The sequence below is a fragment of the Dermacentor andersoni genome, chromosome 1, assembly GCF_023375885.2.
Source record: "Dermacentor andersoni chromosome 1, qqDerAnde1_hic_scaffold, whole genome shotgun sequence".
In the NCBI taxonomy this organism is placed as follows: Eukaryota; Metazoa; Arthropoda; class Arachnida; order Ixodida; family Ixodidae; genus Dermacentor; species Dermacentor andersoni.
This window is the reverse complement of record NC_092814.1, coordinates 95,310,817-95,329,307: the sequence shown is the minus strand read 5'-3', so window position 1 is coordinate 95,329,307 and position 18,491 is coordinate 95,310,817. Positions and strand designations below refer to the sequence as shown.

The 18,491-nt window shown below is 43.0% G+C and overlaps 1 protein-coding gene across 1 annotated transcript in view; it reads left to right on the top strand.

The window, feature by feature from the left end:
* Positions 1 to 18,491, top strand: part of LOC126545794 (uncharacterized) — a 155,956-nt gene that overhangs the window by 12,661 nt on the left and 124,804 nt on the right. The window contains exons 2-5 of the mRNA XM_050193791.3: positions 2,252 to 2,403; positions 2,603 to 2,900; positions 5,986 to 6,189; positions 9,015 to 9,311. Of these exons, the coding sequence (XP_050049748.1) occupies positions 2,604 to 2,900; positions 5,986 to 6,189; positions 9,015 to 9,311 (798 nt within the window). The 5' untranslated portion in view covers positions 2,252 to 2,403; position 2,603. The remainder of the gene's footprint in view (positions 1 to 2,251; positions 2,404 to 2,602; positions 2,901 to 5,985; positions 6,190 to 9,014; positions 9,312 to 18,491) is intronic.

Here is an 18,491-nt window from a genome sequence, read left to right as displayed (position 1 = left end):
GACTCAGTATGTTTGTACAATATCGTCAAAATCGTTTCAAGGTCCCTTTAACTTGTTCTCAAGCTCCTTTGTCAGTCTCCAAGTCTCTGCGCCATATGTCAGCACCGGTAAAATGCACTGATTGTATACTTTCCTTTTCGATGATAACGGTAAGCTCCCAGTCAGGAGTTCACGATGCCTGCCGTATGCGATCCAACCGATTTTTATTCTTCTGTGAATTTCCTTCTCATGGTCAGGGTTCCCTGTGATTAGTTGACCTAGGTAAATGTACTCCTCCACAAACTCTAGAGGCTGACTTGCCACCTCGAACTCTTGTTTCCTTGCCCAGTTATTTATCATTATCTTTGTCTTCTGCATATTAATCTTCAGCCTCACTCTTACACTCTCCCTGTTAAGGTCCTCAGTCATTTGTTGTAACTCATTTGCATTGTTGCTGAATAGAACAATGTCATCGGCAAACCGAAGGTTGCTGAGGTATTCGCCGTTGATACTTACTCCTAAACCTTCCCAGTTTAATAGCTTGAACACTATGCCTACTTGTGTTTCCAAGCATACTTGTGCATATGAATACAAAATTTGGCCAAGATTGAGTTGCAATAAGTTAAAGAATTTTTGTGAACAAGCAGTAAAATCAGCCAAAGATTGAAAACAAAAAGAAAAACAAAGTTTAAATTCTTTGTACATTCGTATTAATACTGCAGATGATCAGTTTGCATGAATTCTTTCCAGAACATACGCTAGTCTTTCCAGAAGCAAATTAAAACTTCAAAATTCTCTGTCTGCATAGGTTATACCCTTGCAACCTCTGGAAGCTATCTCTAGAACTTTCTCAAAATCCTTGCGGCCCTTGTTGAACCACAGTATGACTATTGAAGTGGCTGTATCTCCACAACAATCTGTAAAGTGAATCTTCTTTTCAGTCACAGTAACTAAATCTTTCTGTTGAGACACGGACATATTTTGGGTTTTGTAATTAGCACAGCAAGACAACAGCATTTCATCTATCAGCCTCTTCTATATAAAGCATGACTTTCACCTGAGCACCATTGAAAATTGGAAAATGAGTATGTGCCAACTCAGCCCAGGCTAATGCCATCTAGGGGAAACTTGTGCATGTGATTCTCATTAGTCAAGCATGAATGGAAAGACGGAAGCCCCTACAGCTACCATGCTTCAATTAGAATAGTGTTTCTAGTTTTTCAATCTCTTGGTTTGAGAAATGCCTTGGTTTTTCTTCTTTTCTTTTTCTCAAATACAAATATAATGTTCAATCTTAATATTGCAAACAAAATATGAAAAATAATTTTCTGACGCCCATCTCGCCATAACAACCACTTCTTATTGTAAAGGGATAAACCTTGGCCCACTTCTACCTTTTACTTAAAGTGCATTGCAGCAAAATGTTTTGTGAAACAGTGTTTGTTAAGTGAAAGTGAGGTTGAAGTTAAGAGTAAGGAAAAAAATGGTGGAATTTTTTTAGAAGGCTTGGTAAAACAAAGAACCGAAAAATGCTTAGTACGACTGTTCAAATATCAAAAATTCCTAATCGAATTGAATGCGAATGTTAAAGAACAATTACTTTTGAATATTGTACTAAATAAGGAATATTTTGTCATTTCCAAACAATATTGAATACAAAATGAATTGTGGAGTCTGGTAAGAAAAGGCTTCAGTACATTGATACACTTAATGCCATTCACAGCTGTACTGTTAAGATCAACTGAAGAGCTTGTAAGTGAAAAACAACTGTAAAGTATCTGCCACTCTACCACTGTGGCAGTAATGAAGTTAAGAAGGGCTGGCCACCAGATGCACTTAGTGTGTTCTGTTTGTTGTAGGAGCTAAGGGTCATCATCATCATCATCATCATCATCATCATCATCATCATCTATTATGTCCACCGCAGGACGAAGGCCTCTCCCTGCGATCTACAGTTACCCCTGTACTGCCTATTAAAACATAATGTAGAAGACCTTACGAAAATGGTTAGTCTCCCATATACTTTCCTTGGCTTTACTCTGTGTTGACTTCTTATGCTTTCTACGAAATGTCAGGCTCCTTGATTCCTCCTATTTTTCTCACATGTGCTAATAATGTGTTTGAACAAAAATTTGCAGGCCTGCTTCATGCATAAATTGGATAAATGGCTTGTGAAAGTAGTTGATCCTGAGCACACACACATTGTTTTCAGGCTGGTATGTCTGTACTAGAGCAGCTGTAAGCACTTTCTTTTTGTATTCTTTGTACACAGCCACACCACGTGCGAAGCATCCATTGCAAATGTGGGCAGCGCACTTTGGACAGTTCGCGGCCTCTTCAAATGCTGAACCTTATGCCCAGCTGACGGAAGAAAGGAGGGCCAGTCCAGCCTGAAATCTCCAGAGAGGAGCTTCCTCTGCCCACGTGAGAATATGTTGAAGGGAGAAAACATGCAGGGGGTGAAAGTGTGTGTGTGGCCTGTCATAGAAGAGATTTTTGTGCTACAAGTATGGTGCACGTGTGGCTACACTCAGTTGCATCTACCATACTGCACTGCATCATTTGTTGCCCAGTATACGCAGCTACAGAGTAATTTGTCTTCTTTTTGTTTTTATGTTCGCAGAATGAATCGAAGTTACATGCAACATAGTGCAATGGAGATTCAAGATGTGCGCAGCCTTACGGAGAATGGCATCTTGGCGGATGCCTCTGCACTTCTCACAGAGGCATCGCCCGGGGAGACGGCAGTGACTGCCTTGCCTGTGGTCAACTTGAGCATTCCTTTTCTCAGCGGCACACAAGGCATCATGATTGGGACCACCCAGGATGGATCAGGAGCATTTGTAGTGGACGCTGCTCACCTGTCCCTGCTTAGCTCCAGTGGTGTCTTTGCAGACGGGGTTCTCCAACTCACTGTCCAGGTAGAATGTGGCTGTACAATTTGTAATAGTATTACCAGTGGACACAGAATTCATATTTTATCAAGATTACATTGTGCTGGTGAACTTTTGTTAATGGGTTCCACATCATGATTAACTCTTTAGCGTGCACATGGGAACAAGGATACTGTAAGTTGTCAGCCTGATGAATAACTTATAGCCATCACAGATAGTGATTAATTAATTTATTTATTTACGATACCCCTAAAGGCCCTCGAAGGAGGGTATTACATGGGGGGGGAGGGGCTACAAGAAACAACACAAGTGTACATTCAGGTACAGCATACATAAAAAGAAAAACATTTACAAGAAATTTTTACCGCTCAACAAGGCAGTGTAGTTATCATATGTGAAATTGAACCAAAACACAACGTACATAAGATTATGAGGAGCAAGCAACAACTCTCAAAGCATCAAAAATATCAAGAAAACACACTTAAGAAAACACAACATTTTTAACGGCATGTCACAGTAGTGCAAATTATTTCCTTAAATTTAGCTATGTCTGTTTCCATGGCTTTGTATGAGTGTAAATCGTTCCAATCGATGATAGTGCGTGGTATGAAGGATTGAGCGAAAGTTGATGACCGACACAAAATGCATTTCACTTTGTTAGGGTGGTCGCAGCGAGGAAAGATAATTGGTGGTGACTGAGATCACTGAGATCTACTGTAACACTCTCTCCAATATCATTTATTAAGTGACCACTGTCAGCTTGACGTCATTATAGTGGTGCACAGCTTGAAACTGAAGTGCAAATGAAAAAGTGGTGAACACAGAAATAAATACAAAACATTGAACGCAGGAATAGGTGTAGTAAAAAATAAACAACTAAATGTAAATAATAAAAACATGTCAAACTTTTGTTCCCTTCAACAATTTTCTCAGTTTTTGCATAGAAAATCAACTGAGCAATATCTTGTCATAAGGCCGTGAATATATTGAATATATGTATAGTTTTGGACGTTTTCACAGCAAGAATATTCTTGTACAAAGCAATGCACCTTCTTGGAGCTTGCAAGCTCTCTTCTTTTACTATTTATCACTGCCTTTTAAATCACAGCAACATGCACTGGTAACATTTGTTTATCATACCGTGTTCATGAAAATAATGAAGTAGAAGTGAAATGTTGTAAACAAAATGGTTAATTTCCTCTATACTTTCCTTGGCTTCATTGTGTGTTGGCTTCTTATAGCTTATAAGAAATGTTGAGTCCCTTAATTTCTCTTAACCTTCTTGCATATTTCTTGTTTGAACTTAGGACTGATCTTAGTGATACAGCTCTCTTTAATTGTGGGGAATTAGAGTGCTGGCATTAATGCTGTTTTTTCTTATCATAGCTATGCAGCCATCTCTCAACAGTGACAATTTGCTATATGAAATAGTGATTCATCCACTGAAAATCTCCTCAAATAAAATTTTCTTTCTCAATATCATGCCCTAATTTCTAATTGTTGAAACATTTAGGCACCTGTTCGACTGGAAGCATGAACTAATAAAGAATATAAAATAAAATTAATTTTATAGATATGCTTTTACAGCAAAGCTGTTAAGGGCTAGTTCCCCCAGGATTGTGTCCGTGTATTAACACCAGACTATCATAACGATTGGCTCCAGGGTCGTCGTCTTCCACAGCTGGCTCATTGGCACCCCTCGGCGCTACCACGCGAACGCGCTCATGCCACTGCTCCCGCATTTGCTGTTAAGTAATTAATGAATTATTTAACTAATTAATTAATTGAGAAACACAAAGACTTAACCAATTTTACAGCGAATTACAGCGAAGCTGTTAAAGGCTAATTTTGCCAGGATCGTGTCCATGTGTAGACACAAAACTCCCCACACGTGGGCCGATCCTGATAACAGGGCAATGCTGGGCTGATTTGCGGCGTAGATGAAGCAGGTGTTAAGCAGTCTCCATACGTGTGCTGTTCCCGTAGATAGTGCAATGCTGGGCCGACCCATGACGGAGGTGCAGTTCGCCATTAAGGGGCCCACATATACACAGCTTTGCTGGTCATCCTTCTTTACAAAGGAAGGGCACTGACATTTTTTTGTGTCATGGCAATTAATTTAGTTGAGGTGTGGACGCTGCTAGAATAGTGCCATGAATGTGAATAGCACTTCTGTCTACAGTTGCTGTGCAAAGTCTACCTCAGCTTGCCTCAAGTTCAGTCTAGAACTCTCCCAGGCCAAATTGTGTATATCTTTTCTTAACAGTGATGGGCACTTGTACCTCAGTGCTTGCTTCATGTTGTGATGAATGTCCAGTTCAAATTTTTTTGTGTGTGGAGAATGAAATAACAGCCCAGAGTTAATTGGACAAAAACTTAAGTTTTCGCTGATGCAGTTGCACAATTGTTTGGACGAAATTATGAAAATTCATGTGAGAATATTAAAAATTGGCACATTTTCACAAAAAGTGATGCTTTTCATGAATACACCAAAATTATATTGTGCTCCACTAATTTACGAGTTTGACAGAGACCTTTAGGCGTCTCAAAGTTAATTTTTTACTAAGCCAAAGTTTTGTTCGTTCAGCGTACAAAGGAATAGCATTTCTGAAGTACATGATATTAATTAATATGAAAAGAATATGATTACTGTTTTGTGTGAACAGCTTGTTGCTAGTATAGGGAAGGAAAGTGAGCCTGTACTGTTTAATTGCATTGTTGGATATGAAAGTGTTGTTATTAATTGGATGTTACTGCTTAGTGCTATGGAAAGCACTGCCTTCTAGCTGTATCAAGTAGAAATATTTTTGGTTTTGTTTCTACAAATAAAACTAATGTTTAAGGTTTGTCAGAAAAGATGACTATTGCAAAAATGAGATAATTCTTATCTCTTGCCTTGAATGTTAGCTTGTGGGAAAGTAAGGAGGATGGGATGTAGGCTTGTTTTTTATGATTACTGGCATCATTAATATTAATATGAATAAAAATCGGGCCCCTCGGTCAACCTTCTTTCTTCTCTATGATTACTGGCACTAATACAACAGGCTTAGCTTGATGCACATATTTTCCCTTTCTTTAGACAATGACCAAAGCTTGTTTTTTCTTTTCTTAGGGCAATGATGACACAGAGCAAGTGGTAGTGCTCCAACCGCAAGACATGGCTAGCTTGGAAAGCAGTGGCACAGCACCTCTAATGGAGTTGAGCACAAACGTGCCTGCAGGCATGCCACTGATTACACTGCCTGAAGCAGACACTGCTAAAAAAATGCCACTTGCAGTCCTAAAAGTCGACGACGTTGGGCCACCTGTTGGCAAGGCATGTTGTCTTTATATCGAAGCTTTCCTTGCCTACCCTTTCAGGTTTGATGTGGTTGCTATCGTCTGCAGATGAGTTGGTAATTCGGTATTGCGGCGCATGTATATACAGTCGACTCTTGTTGCAATGGACCCTGATAATTTGAAAAAAAATGTCCGTTTTATCCGACAGCCGTAATATCCGAAACTTTGGTCGCGATGTCTAACAATTTTATTGCACAGAGTGAGTGAGTGACGAACGTCCAAAGTAAAAAACAAACAAAAGAAGTCGCAGTTTCACTTGATAGGGGAAGCATCAATTGCGATAGCAAATTAAGCAAGACAAGTGCGGCGGCAGCAGCGAGTGAATTGACCTTCGTGCTGTCTCTTACTTCAACGTGAACTAAACATTGAAAGCCCAGCACATAAGAAGCTACTGGCACTGGGCGCACTTTGTCCACATTGCAGATCGCTTTCAAGATACGATGCCCGTGCATGGCCACGCTGTTAACAGCAGCCACAGGACTATAACCCCCCCTCTTTCTCTCGCCTCCCCCCTCCCCCGCCTCGCACGCGAAAGATGGCGCGCTTCCACTCCGCTTTTCTCCTTCCCTCACGCGCAAGATATTGAGCCGCGATCATCGGCTAACCCTCGCAAGTCAGTTGCCAGCCTGTGTCGACACGGCAAAAGTCCGTCTAATAAGCCAGATTTTGACAAAAATTGCCGGTAATTTCGTCCACATCAGCCGATAGTCCGTTCTAGCGTGCTCTGTTAAAAACGAACTTTGTTGCATTTATAAAATAGGTAGAACAAACTAACGCGGAAATATGGTCCGTTATATCCTAAAGTCTGTTGTACGCGGGTCCATCGTAACGAGCGTCAACTGTATATATGTGTGTGTGTGTGTGTGTGTGTGTGTGTGTGTGTGTGTGTGTGTGTGTGTGTGCGTGTGTGTGAGCGCGCGTGCGTGGGATATATCCGGCTGAAATGTTTAAAATAAGTTCTTTTTTCAGTGTGGATTTATTCATATAACTATACAATTGGCAGGAACTCTTATGTTTCAGCTTTAGTCATTATATATACATATCCATGCAGTGGAATCTTATTGATCTTATAATAAATTTCTCGGGATAATACTTCCTTTTCCCGGCTGCCGTCCCATAGGAGTAACACATTTTCATACAGTTATTGCGATCGTGTTTTCACTGTAAATTTGATGAGAGAGAGAGAGAGAGAACAACTTTAGGGAAAATGCCTGCAGAGTCGGTTAGGCTCCCTCCACGCAGGGAGGACAAGCTTTTACCGCGACGCGGCCACTACGTCAATCTCGTGCATTGTGCTCCTCGAGGGCTTGGTTCCTCGCTACTTCCGCGGATCCGAGAGGGCCGCCGCCCCCTTCCTCGGGGTGCTGCCCCCTTTCTCCTCGGTTTCGCGAGGTCGCTGCCTCTCCGGCCTTGAGTTGTGTATCTTGGTCATATATCTTCGTTGCAGCCTCTAGCTGCGGCGGGATCGTCGTTTTCTCGCTGGCTTCTTGTGGATTTATACGACAGTCCCAAAGGATGTGAGCCGCGGTGGCTCTCTCCTTAGCGCACAGTCTACATACGTCACTCGCGTACACGCTCGGACACACGTGTTTAGCTAGCACCGGGGTGAGCAGGGACCCCGTCTGTAATTGCCGGTATAACACTGCCTCCTTCCGGGTAAGCCCCGGGTGAGGTGGCGGCATAGTCTGTCTGTTAAGTCTAGTGCATCTTCAGAAGTGGGCTTTTACTTGTATTTCTAGAGATCAAAACTTTATATTCCAGTGTATTTGCTTAAATAACATTCCAACGACCCATGAACCTGTTATGCCGAAGCCACAGTGGAGAAAAAATGGATGCGGTGCGCTGGCAGCAGTAAAAGGCTGCTGCGGCAGTGCGACCCCGCCGACTAGCAGTGCGCCACTGCCCAATTGAGTGAGGAAATGGCAGCTTCTTTTTCTAACTCTCAGAAGAATGTTTTCACAGATATTGAAAAGAAGAAAGTTCAGCGCATACTGACGAGCCCCATGATAGAGCGTTTGGCAGTGGTATTGTGCTACTCTCAAGCGTGCATTCAGTGAACAAGGTCGGCTGCATCGTGACTGGCAACGAGGAAGCGGAAGGGTGTTCTTTATCTCATTGGCAGCGCTCGGCCAGCAGCATGCATTTTCGCCGTCATCCGACCGGAGCCAACCTTGTTCACTGAATGCACGCTTGAGAGCAGCACGATAACACTGCACAAGCGCTCGGTCACGTGGCTTTTTTGATATTTCGTGGGCTTTCTTTGCAACCCGGAAAAAAGGACTACGTGAGATGTATCATAAAGGAAACAACTCGATCGGTGGTTTCTGAAGGTGCTCTACAAATCTGTATATCATACTTGGGGTCCTTAGCCAGTAATTAAAAAAGTTGGGTAATTAAACTTAATGAATTAGTGAGTTATGGGGAAAACAAAAAAATGTCTGAGTAACTATAGGCTGTTGTGAATAGTATGCGTTCCATTCAATTCGCTTCCGACGCGCCTTTCCTTTTTAAATTCTTGGCTCAAATTATGTGGGACACCTTGTATAGCTGACACGTTTTGTTCATTGAAGGAGTTTGTTATATCTGGGCTTGACTGTACTACTTTTGTGTGTCATGCTTGAATGGTGCTTCACAGCATGTGACACATTTTTCCTATTTGAAATGTGATAGAAATCTGTGAGCAGCTTTCTAGTGTTAACTTTCCAGCTTGCTTGTGAGCTTAAAGCACACACAGCTCCTATGCGACCTCGTCTTTGTTAAAGTTAAATGGGCCGTGTAGAGCCAACTCTGTCTACTCTGCAGGGCCCATTCAAGTGCAGTGTCTGCAGCACGGAGTTCCCGAAGTGGAGCCAGCTACAGCGGCATGAGCGTGCACATGCCGAAGACAAACCTTTCAAATGTTCAAGGTGCGAAGCATCTTTCAACCAGGAGTTGAACCTTCGGCTGCACATGGCCACCCATCCGGGTCCGGGACAGCCATCCTGCCCAGAGTGTGGCAAATCGTTTGCACGCCTGGCCAGCCTCAAGGCACACCTGATGCTGCACCAGAAGGAGGAGAATCTGATCTGTGCTGAGTGTGGCGACGAGTTTAGTACACAGGCAAGCCGGAGTGGATATGTTTCATATTTCTATTGGCATCTTTTTTTGCGCTAGCCTTTGTGTAGTGTAAATAGGGAGAAATCTTTTTTATAGTGCATGCTAAGCAAGCCACCTTTACGTGCTTCCAAGTTGTCTTTGCTTTTGTACATTGTAATGACATGCGCAACATTGTAATCACCTTGTTGTTTCTGATGCAGAGGGGAATAAAATACAATGACCAAGCGATTCTCGAGTCAGGTAGTGAGCGGAGTTTGTTCTTTAACATCACTTTTGGGGCCACTGGTGTCATGGCACGAGAGCATAATTATGTGGCACTTTTCGTGTTTTACATGCTACTAGTAATGCGCAGAAAAATTAACTGCACAGGACATAGTACGCTGAAAATGTCTTACTGGGATGTTTTAGGATGCACTAACAGGTTTCTCATAGAAAGTCATGCTCCTAATTTTAAAAAGTTATATAATCAATATTTTATAATTATTCAAATAATTAGGACACAAAAGTTAACTTGGTGGCAGAAGAAGACTGATAACTGAACATCATAGGTGTGATAATCATATATTGCACTAACTTTTTTTTAACAGCTTCGCTGACATTAGCTAAGACACCCTGTATAAGCCTTTGCATGTATGGAGGCTCATTTCATTTAACTTTGTTTGTAAGAAAAAGAAAGAAACAAAGAAAGAAAGTAAAGAAGGCATAGCTTGGTAAAGCGTTGCTGCTTGTTTTTCTCGTTACATTCAAACCTTGTTATAACCGAGTTGTCCTTTCAGTGAAAAACTTAGTTAAATTGCAAATTTTGTTAATTAGAGGTTTTTGCAAAAATAATTTCACAAATTCCTAGAACATTGCTGGTGGATAGCATCTTGTCAGTAATCACCGATGAACAAATCGGTCTGGCCATAATAGCGTGTTCATGAACGCCAGCGCATGCTATGCAGATCGCTCCGAGAGCAGTGCATCAGTATGGCTCACGGTGTCTGAAATTAGCATGTTGTGTCACGTGGTGCCGTAAATATTAGATGCTGTCGCTAACTGCACTTAGTGCCCACAGCCGTCAGCGGATGGCGCCCTCAAATTTAAAACAAAAGTGCGAAAAAATTCTGAAATTTGTCCCGATAAAAAGAATGCTGGAGTTTCACCAGAAAGGCGGAGCATTGATGGCAATAGCAAAGAAAAAAGTGCACAAAGTAAGGTTCATAGTTCTATTGGTGTCACACATGCCTAGGCAAAGATCTAGCTCAAGGACCAGGAACTCTTGCCGTTGCAATGCAAGCAAACGCTTTGCACTGTGCCTTAGAAACTTAAGATTATGCGATTGGCAACACTAGATGCGCCGTAACAAAATGTGCATGAATGCACTAACCATCTCAGCTCGCCCTTTGGACTTGCCGGACATTACCTCCAAGATATGGCGTGTGGCCTGCATATGAAGAGCCATGCACAGCTACAGCAAGGGTAGAGGAAAGGAGACGCACGATAGGGGGAGAGAGCGGATTGGCATGTGTCCCCTTCACCTCCTGCTCCACCCACTCCCCCCTCCCCACTCCCCTCTACCGCATGCTTCATCACGTCACCGGGCGCTCACTTCTTCCTTACCCCCCTTGCACTGAAGAAATCATCATCTCTCATGTTTCTTCACGCGCTCTGAGCTGCTTCTCCACGTGTTGTTATGTGAGAAATGGCACAACGCTGTTTACTGCATGCTGTGTCCCAATGTGCACACTTCAGCATTGTTTCTATCGCTCAAACATTTCCTGTGGAAGAACGCTTGCAAATAACTTTTCCTTGGCTGACATTTTTTATAGTTCTTTTCCTAGATTTACCAGCCATACAAGTACATGCTTGAAATGGCTGAAAATTTCGTCATACGTATCAGAACTGTGTCACGAAATTACTTCGTTAAATCGCAAAAAGGAATACACAATTCTTAATGGAACTAGATTGGGAAATGAAAACAGTTTGTTACATTGTGCATTTCATTATATCGAGGTTTGTTAAATTGAGGTTACACTGTATTTCAAGTCATTGATTCTTACTATCTGCAGTTGATACCCTTTTCCATAGAGGATTTCTTATAGGGGCATTGAAGGGAAAAATTATTTGAACTTACCTTTCTGCATTACAAATAAAAGCATTTTTGCCATGAGTAGAGGCTTAATAAGCCAGAATAGACGAAAAAAAACAAAAGATGGGTGGCAGCGGAAGTTCCTGCATGAGCTCACTGTGACGTCATGGATTTTGAAGGCGTCTGCTGTGGCCTAGTTAATGTTATATCCATAAAGATGGACTATGTTGTTTTCTAAAAGAGCCCGTAACTGAATTTGGCAAGTATGAAGAACATTTAATTAGACACAGTCGCCCAAGTACGAAAAAAATACTTCTAAATCTGTGATCTCACACCGACGTACTGACAGTTGGGCTTCAACACAGTGTTAAAAAATTGGATCTTGGACCTTCATTTTCTGTTCTAATAATCAACATATCACTGTGCAATTAGTGAAAATAGATGTTTAAAGAAATACTTTAGCAGTATAAATTGATTTAGTGTTTCTTTTTAGTGTCCCTGTACGCCTTGAATTGAATAAGTGGCATTGAATGAAAAACAGCTTTTGTATACTGCTCTGTGGTTAGTCATTACTGCTGCTGTAATTTTATTGTTTGTTGCATTTATATATTATAGCATTTGTACAAATTGGTAATTTAAAGGTGGAGGTGTGATTATTTCATATAAAGGGTCTGTTAATTCAACATTAGAAGGACATGTGGAGCAGATTCATATTATGTGAAGGCTGAATTATAGGGCGCTGGAAAAATATGAGCTGTGCAGATAACCTTAATGTTTGCTTGCATTCTGAACATTTTCTAGATTGGGTTGGTGAATAATCTCGTGAAGGGCCCTGCCACAAAAGCCCCAAGAGTAGGATGGTATGCCAGGAAGCTTGGCAATTACGGAGGTGGGATAGCAAATGAGCAGAAAAGCATTGCTGGCTATGAAACATGCATGGTTTGATTTTGCTATAAAAGGGCCCCTCATTATTGTGCGCATGTGGTTGGCACAGAGCCAGTCATGAATTTGCTCTATAGACAGGGTGTCTACCAACCGGGAAAACCGGGAATTCTCAGGTATTTTGAAAAGTCTGGAAATACTCAGGGAAAACTCAGGCAATTTATGCTTCTGTCAGGGAAAATTAGCTGTAATTTTATTAAAGGGAATGAAAGTCGCGGTAATGCTTGCTCGAGTAACAGAGAGGGATCGTAACGCATTGTCTTTGACGCCATGTCGTCTGATGGAGGAGTTGCCAGTGTACATACAGTCAACGACCGACTTTCCGGACGGCCGAACATTCACACGGCTTCGCGGCACCACCACGTACCCCATAGAGTCGGTGTATTAGAACGTCTTAAATTTCGGAGACAAGAATCCTTCGCCGTACGATTTGCCATACTTTTTGCCGTGACCGCAGATCCGAAACGGCATTAAGCAAAGCCACCACTGCCGCCGTTTTGATTACCTCGCCATCTCGAAACGGCGCTCTCGCACGCAGATCCGCTGGCAGCCGTTGCCACCACCGCGGCAAACGCTAGGCCTAGCTGCTTCGACGTTCGCTATTAAGCTTCTTGCCGTTCAGCCCCGTATTTTTCATTGAAAGAATTCGCCGCTGTCAGCAATGGCACCGACTCCGCCTTTGTAGTCCTCGCGATTGGCTTCGAACCTCGGAAAGCACGGTGTGTTGCATAATGCCGGTTCCCAAAAGTGAGCTTCGCCTCATTGTAGTTGTGTTAGGCGGTGAAGCATAACAAGCGTGGGAAGGGGCAATGGTCACGGGATGCAGTATGTATTCCTTAATTATACACGCGTGTACCCGCCATCTCGTGTCACAGTACGAGCACTGATATGCCTAATAAGTGCACCGGCAGGCCTCTTCGGATGTGCCTGCGGCGATTTGAGCCTTGAATGGCAGTAAAATGCATTCATTTTTTCGAACTGCCCGATTTTTCGGACATTTTCGCGGCCCCTAGGAAGCCCGAAAAATCGGACGTTGACTGTACAACTGACCAAGAACTGACCCGCGTTTAACCGTGCGTGGCTTAGCCGTATCCGGGGAAAAGGGTATCCTGGGGGTTGAGCTGATGCTGAGTGTTAGGACCTTTAAGGCCCCTCGGTGGACGCAACACTTTGGCTTTGGCTTCCCGTAGATGGCACCCCCGGACTGACCCACCTAGGGGAGATCGGTAGTCGCATTTTCCTGTCTCTCTCTCCTTCCAACTTTCGTCTTTCTCTAACTTTCCATCTTTCCTGTCTTCTCCTGGCTTCCCCTTACTTCCAATTTTTCCAGGCAGCAAGGGTTAACCTTGTGTGAATAGCCAACGTAGGTTATTTCATATTCGGTTATAGCGGTAACATACAGCTGGCGTTTGCAGGACCTGTTTTTACAGTCCCTGCAGCGTCTCCTTGTAGGGCTCCACGGTGGGTGGCTGGAGTTATTGCCGAAAAAAATACACTCGCTTATGGCTGCTTCTTTCCCTCCACTACCTGATAGCTCCCTGAAGAGGAGGTGCACTGATGAAGTCTTCGAGTTTTTTGGTTGTCAAAAAGAACCTTTCCCCATTTTCGTGTAATTCACTCTGAAAAACCAGACAAACCCGCGCGAACAATCTCACCGTTCCTCGTTTACCCAAGTCTCTTACCGAAGTTTTTGGTAAGGAATATGAAAAGCTACCCAATCTACAGTCATTTGGAGACGCCCAAGTAACAGTAACCCCACACCGTACTATGAATACCACCCGTGGCGTAGTCTGAGATGATCACCTGTTTTAGCTGACTGAAGCTGAACCTGTGGAGGGCTTTAGTGAGCAGAACATCATCAACGTTAAATGAATTAAGATGAGGCGTGACAAGAAGGAAATCCAGACCAAACACCTGATACTTACTTTTGGCACAAATGTTCTGCCCAAGTCCGTCGAGGCTGGGCACATCAAGCTCCATGTTAGGCCATATGTGCCAAATCTTCTCAGATGTTTCAAATGCCAGTGTTTGGGCCACAGTTCACAGAGCTGCCGAGGCTGCCAAACTTGTGCGAAGTGCAGTGCCCATAAACATACCTCTGAATCTTGCGAGAACTCTCTCCACTGTGTAAACTGTGACGGGGAGCACGCTGCATACTCATGGTTGTACCCATCATGAAAAAAGGAAAAGGAAATAGTAATAATTAAAGTAAAGGAAAACATAACTTTCAAGGAGGCATGCAGGTGGGTATCCTACCTGCCCAAGAACACCTTTGCTGATCTCACGCGTCAGGGGGCGGTGACATAACGGCTTCCGGCGGCTGTCCGGCCCACACGCAATGAGCCGGCGGTGGCGCCATCTGGCCCCTGGCTGCTAAGCTAGCGCTGTTCCGCCACCCCAGAAGAAGGGAACATCGACCTCCAGGCCCGTGGCCTCAAAGGTCTTGTCCGACTTGTCGAGGCCTTCACATCAAACACTGCGCTCGGAAGCCAGCGCCTCGCAAGAGGTGATGGACACAACAACCAGCCAGACAGCACTGCCAGCACCTAGGGAGCAGCAAGACTTGCGATTTCTTCAAAAAAGACAAACCTCACGTCATGGCGCCTGAAAAGGGCCGTGAGCTAATCTCCGTCTCTTAAACACACAGCACAAAACACATTTATCATAATGGAAACACAAATACTACAATGAAATGTCAGAGGACTTCTTCATAACCTCGATGACATTACAGAACTACTACACAAACACAATCCAAAGTTGCGGTGTGTTCAAGAGACACATCTGAAACCTATGAACACCAATTTTCTTCATTATTACAGCATCTTCCGAAAAGACCGCGATGAGGCTAACGCTTCCGGCAGTGTAGCCATAGTAGCTGACATGTCTGTAGCTTGCCGACACATCACTCTTCAGGTGCCCCTTGAGGCAGTGTCAGTTCGGGCCATTTTTTAAAATGAATTGGTCACTGTATGTTCCATTTATATACCCCCGAATCATCGTCTCGTGAAAACACTTTTATAACCTTATTGATCTGCTTCCTGAGCCTTACATACTCGTGAAAGATTTTAACGCTCGCCACACGATGTGGTAAGACTCACGATGTGACATGAGAGGCCGGCTAATAGAAAACTTTCTTGCATCCACTGGTACGTGCCTTTTTAATAAAAGAGCCCACGTATTACAGTGTCCTACATAATTCGTACTCTTCAATAGATTTAGCAGTTGGCTCTGCAGCCATCTTTCAGTATTTAGAATGGAGTGTATTATAAAATCCCTTTGGAAGTGACCACTTCCCTGTAACCCTAAACCTGATACAGCAATACGAATGCCCTCCACATGTTCCTCGGTGGAAACTATCATCTGCCGACTGGGATCAATATAAAGAATCAAGTTATATATCAAAAGATTTTATTAATGAATTTAGCATAGACGACACAGTAGTGTGTTTTACCAGTTTTATAATAGACGCAGCAGAAAGATGCATCCCGCAGACAAATGGGAACCCATGCAAAAGACGAGTCCCCTGGTGGAATGATGACTGTAGGCAGGTGCGAAAAAAACAAAACAAAGCATGGGCATTTTTCGTCCATATCCTAATGCGGAAAACCTTATAGCATTCAAACAGATGAAATCGCAGGGAAGGAGGACATGAAGGCAAGCAAGGAGGGCAAGCTGGGAGAGATTTCTTTCTGGTATTAGTTTGTACACACAGGAGGTGAAAGTATGGGACGGGCTGGGAAGGCTGAAGGGACAGCAAATCCATCCGTTGCCCTTGGTAAATGAACAAGAGGACAGTCTGAAGGACCAAACTGGCTCTTTTGGTGAGCACTTTAAGTGTTTTTCTAGCTCTATGCATTATTCCTTGTCTTTCCTGAAATACAAAAAAACCAAGGAATGGAAGCCATTCCACTGCAAATGTATCCCAAACAAATTTTTAACCAGCCTTTCTGCATTGCTGAGCTGAAAGCTTTCCTTAAACACATGTCAGAATTCTGCTCCGGGTCCCGACAGAGTTATGTACGGGATGATTAAACACCTTCACAAAGACACACAAAAGACCCACCCCTTTTACCATACCACCAAGGATTGACAATATCTCGAAATAAAAATAAATAAATAAAATAAAATCACACTACTCGCACTCTTTAATACTCTCTGGGCAGCTGGGCATCTTCCATCTTCATGGAAAGAAGCCATTGTCATCCATGTGTTAAAACAGGGCAAAGATCCTGTCTCAGTAACGAACTATTGTCCGATAGCGCTAACAAGTTGCCTGTGCAAGTTGTTTGAAAAACTTATAAATCGTCGCCTTCTACATTACCTTGAATCGAATGAAATGCTTGATCCGTACCAATGCGGATTTAAAGAGGTTCGGTCAACAACTGACCATCTCGTTTGTATTGAGGCCAATATTCGTGATACTTTTGTGCATAAGCAGTTCTTATCCATTTTTCTTGACATGGAAAAGGCCTATGACACCACGTGGCAGTACGGAATCCTTTGAGACCTGTCACAAATGGGTATCAGGGGGAACATGCTAAACGTTATTGAGAGTTACCTCACGAAACATACTTTCTGTGTAAAAATAGGCAACACACTCTCTTGTTCATTTATACAGGAAACTGGAGTACCCCAGGGAGGCATCCTCAGTTGCACGCTTTCTATTGTGAAGATGAACACGCTCCGTTATTCACTACCTACAGGCATTTTCTATTCTGTTTATGTAGATGACATACAGATTGGTTTTAAATCCGGTAGCCTTGCAGTCTGCGAGAGGCAGGTCCAGCTTGGACTAATGAAAGTATCCAAATGGGCAGATGAAAGTGGATTTAAGATCAACCCACATAAAAGCTCCTGTGTCATTTTTTCAAGAGAGGGCTGCACCCTGATCCCACTATCGAACTGCAAGGACAGCACATTCCTGTGAACAAAGAACATAAATTCCTAGGTGTCATACTCGATCCGAAACTAAGTTTCATCCCCCACATCACATACCTCAAGGCCAAGTGCCTGAAAACAATGAACATCCTGAAAATTCTCTCCCACACCAACTCGGGCAGTGACAGAAGATGTTTACTTAATCTCTACAAGAGTCTCGTACGATTGTGTCTAGACTACGGTGCTGTGGTGTATCAATCTTCTACACCGAGTGCCCTAAAAAATGCTTGACCCTGTTCATCATTTAGGAATTCGCCTGGCCACAGGAGCTTTCACAACTAGCCCGGTACAAAGTCTGTATGTAGAGTCCAATGAGTGGTCACTCCACCTGCAAAGGTCGTTGTCCAGTTTCGTGTATTTCTTGAAAACCCACTCTAACCCAGAACAACCTTGTAACGAAACCCTAAACAATACAACTTGTTCTACACTTTTCCACAATTGTCCAAGGGTGAGAGAAGATAGCCTTTTTCGCTGCGTGTGAGGAGCCTCAGCAAAGTAATGGCTGTGCCACTTTTTGAAAACTCGCTAATGGCTCCAGCCAAGCCATTACCACCATGGCTGTGGCAGCTGATAGATTGTGATGTGTCTTTTGTAGAAGTTACAAAGAATGCCCCAGAAATACACATAAAAACGCACTTCCTAGAAATTCTATCAAAGTACTCATGCCCAGAATTTTACATAGATGCTTCAAAGATGCATGGTAACGTTTCTTATGCCGCAGTCGGCCCATCCTTCTCAGAATTAGGCTGTTTGCACTCAGAAACGAGCATCTTTACGGCGGAGGCCTATGCACTCTTGTTGGCTGTACGGCACGTCAAGGAAACAAAACTAGAAAAAGTAATAATATTTACAGATTCATTGAGCTTTGTCAAAGCCTTAATTCCTCTATGAAAGAATAAAAATCCTGTCTTTACTGAACTTATTTCAATCCTCCACACTTTGTACGCATCTCATCAAGATATCATATTGTGCTGGATACTTGGCCACAGAGGCATTGAGGGTAATATGGTTGCTGACCGCATAGCTACAACAGTGACAATAAAACCATGTAATTCTTCCTTAGCTATACCTGTTGCAGATTTAAGGCCCTTCTTACGCAAGAAACTGAGGGGCCATTGGCAACGTACGTGGGACACTGAAATGCTTAATAAACTTCATGTTATCAAGCCAAACGTAGGGAACTGGCCACCACTAACAAAGACATGACAGACTGAGGCAATTTTCTGTTGCCA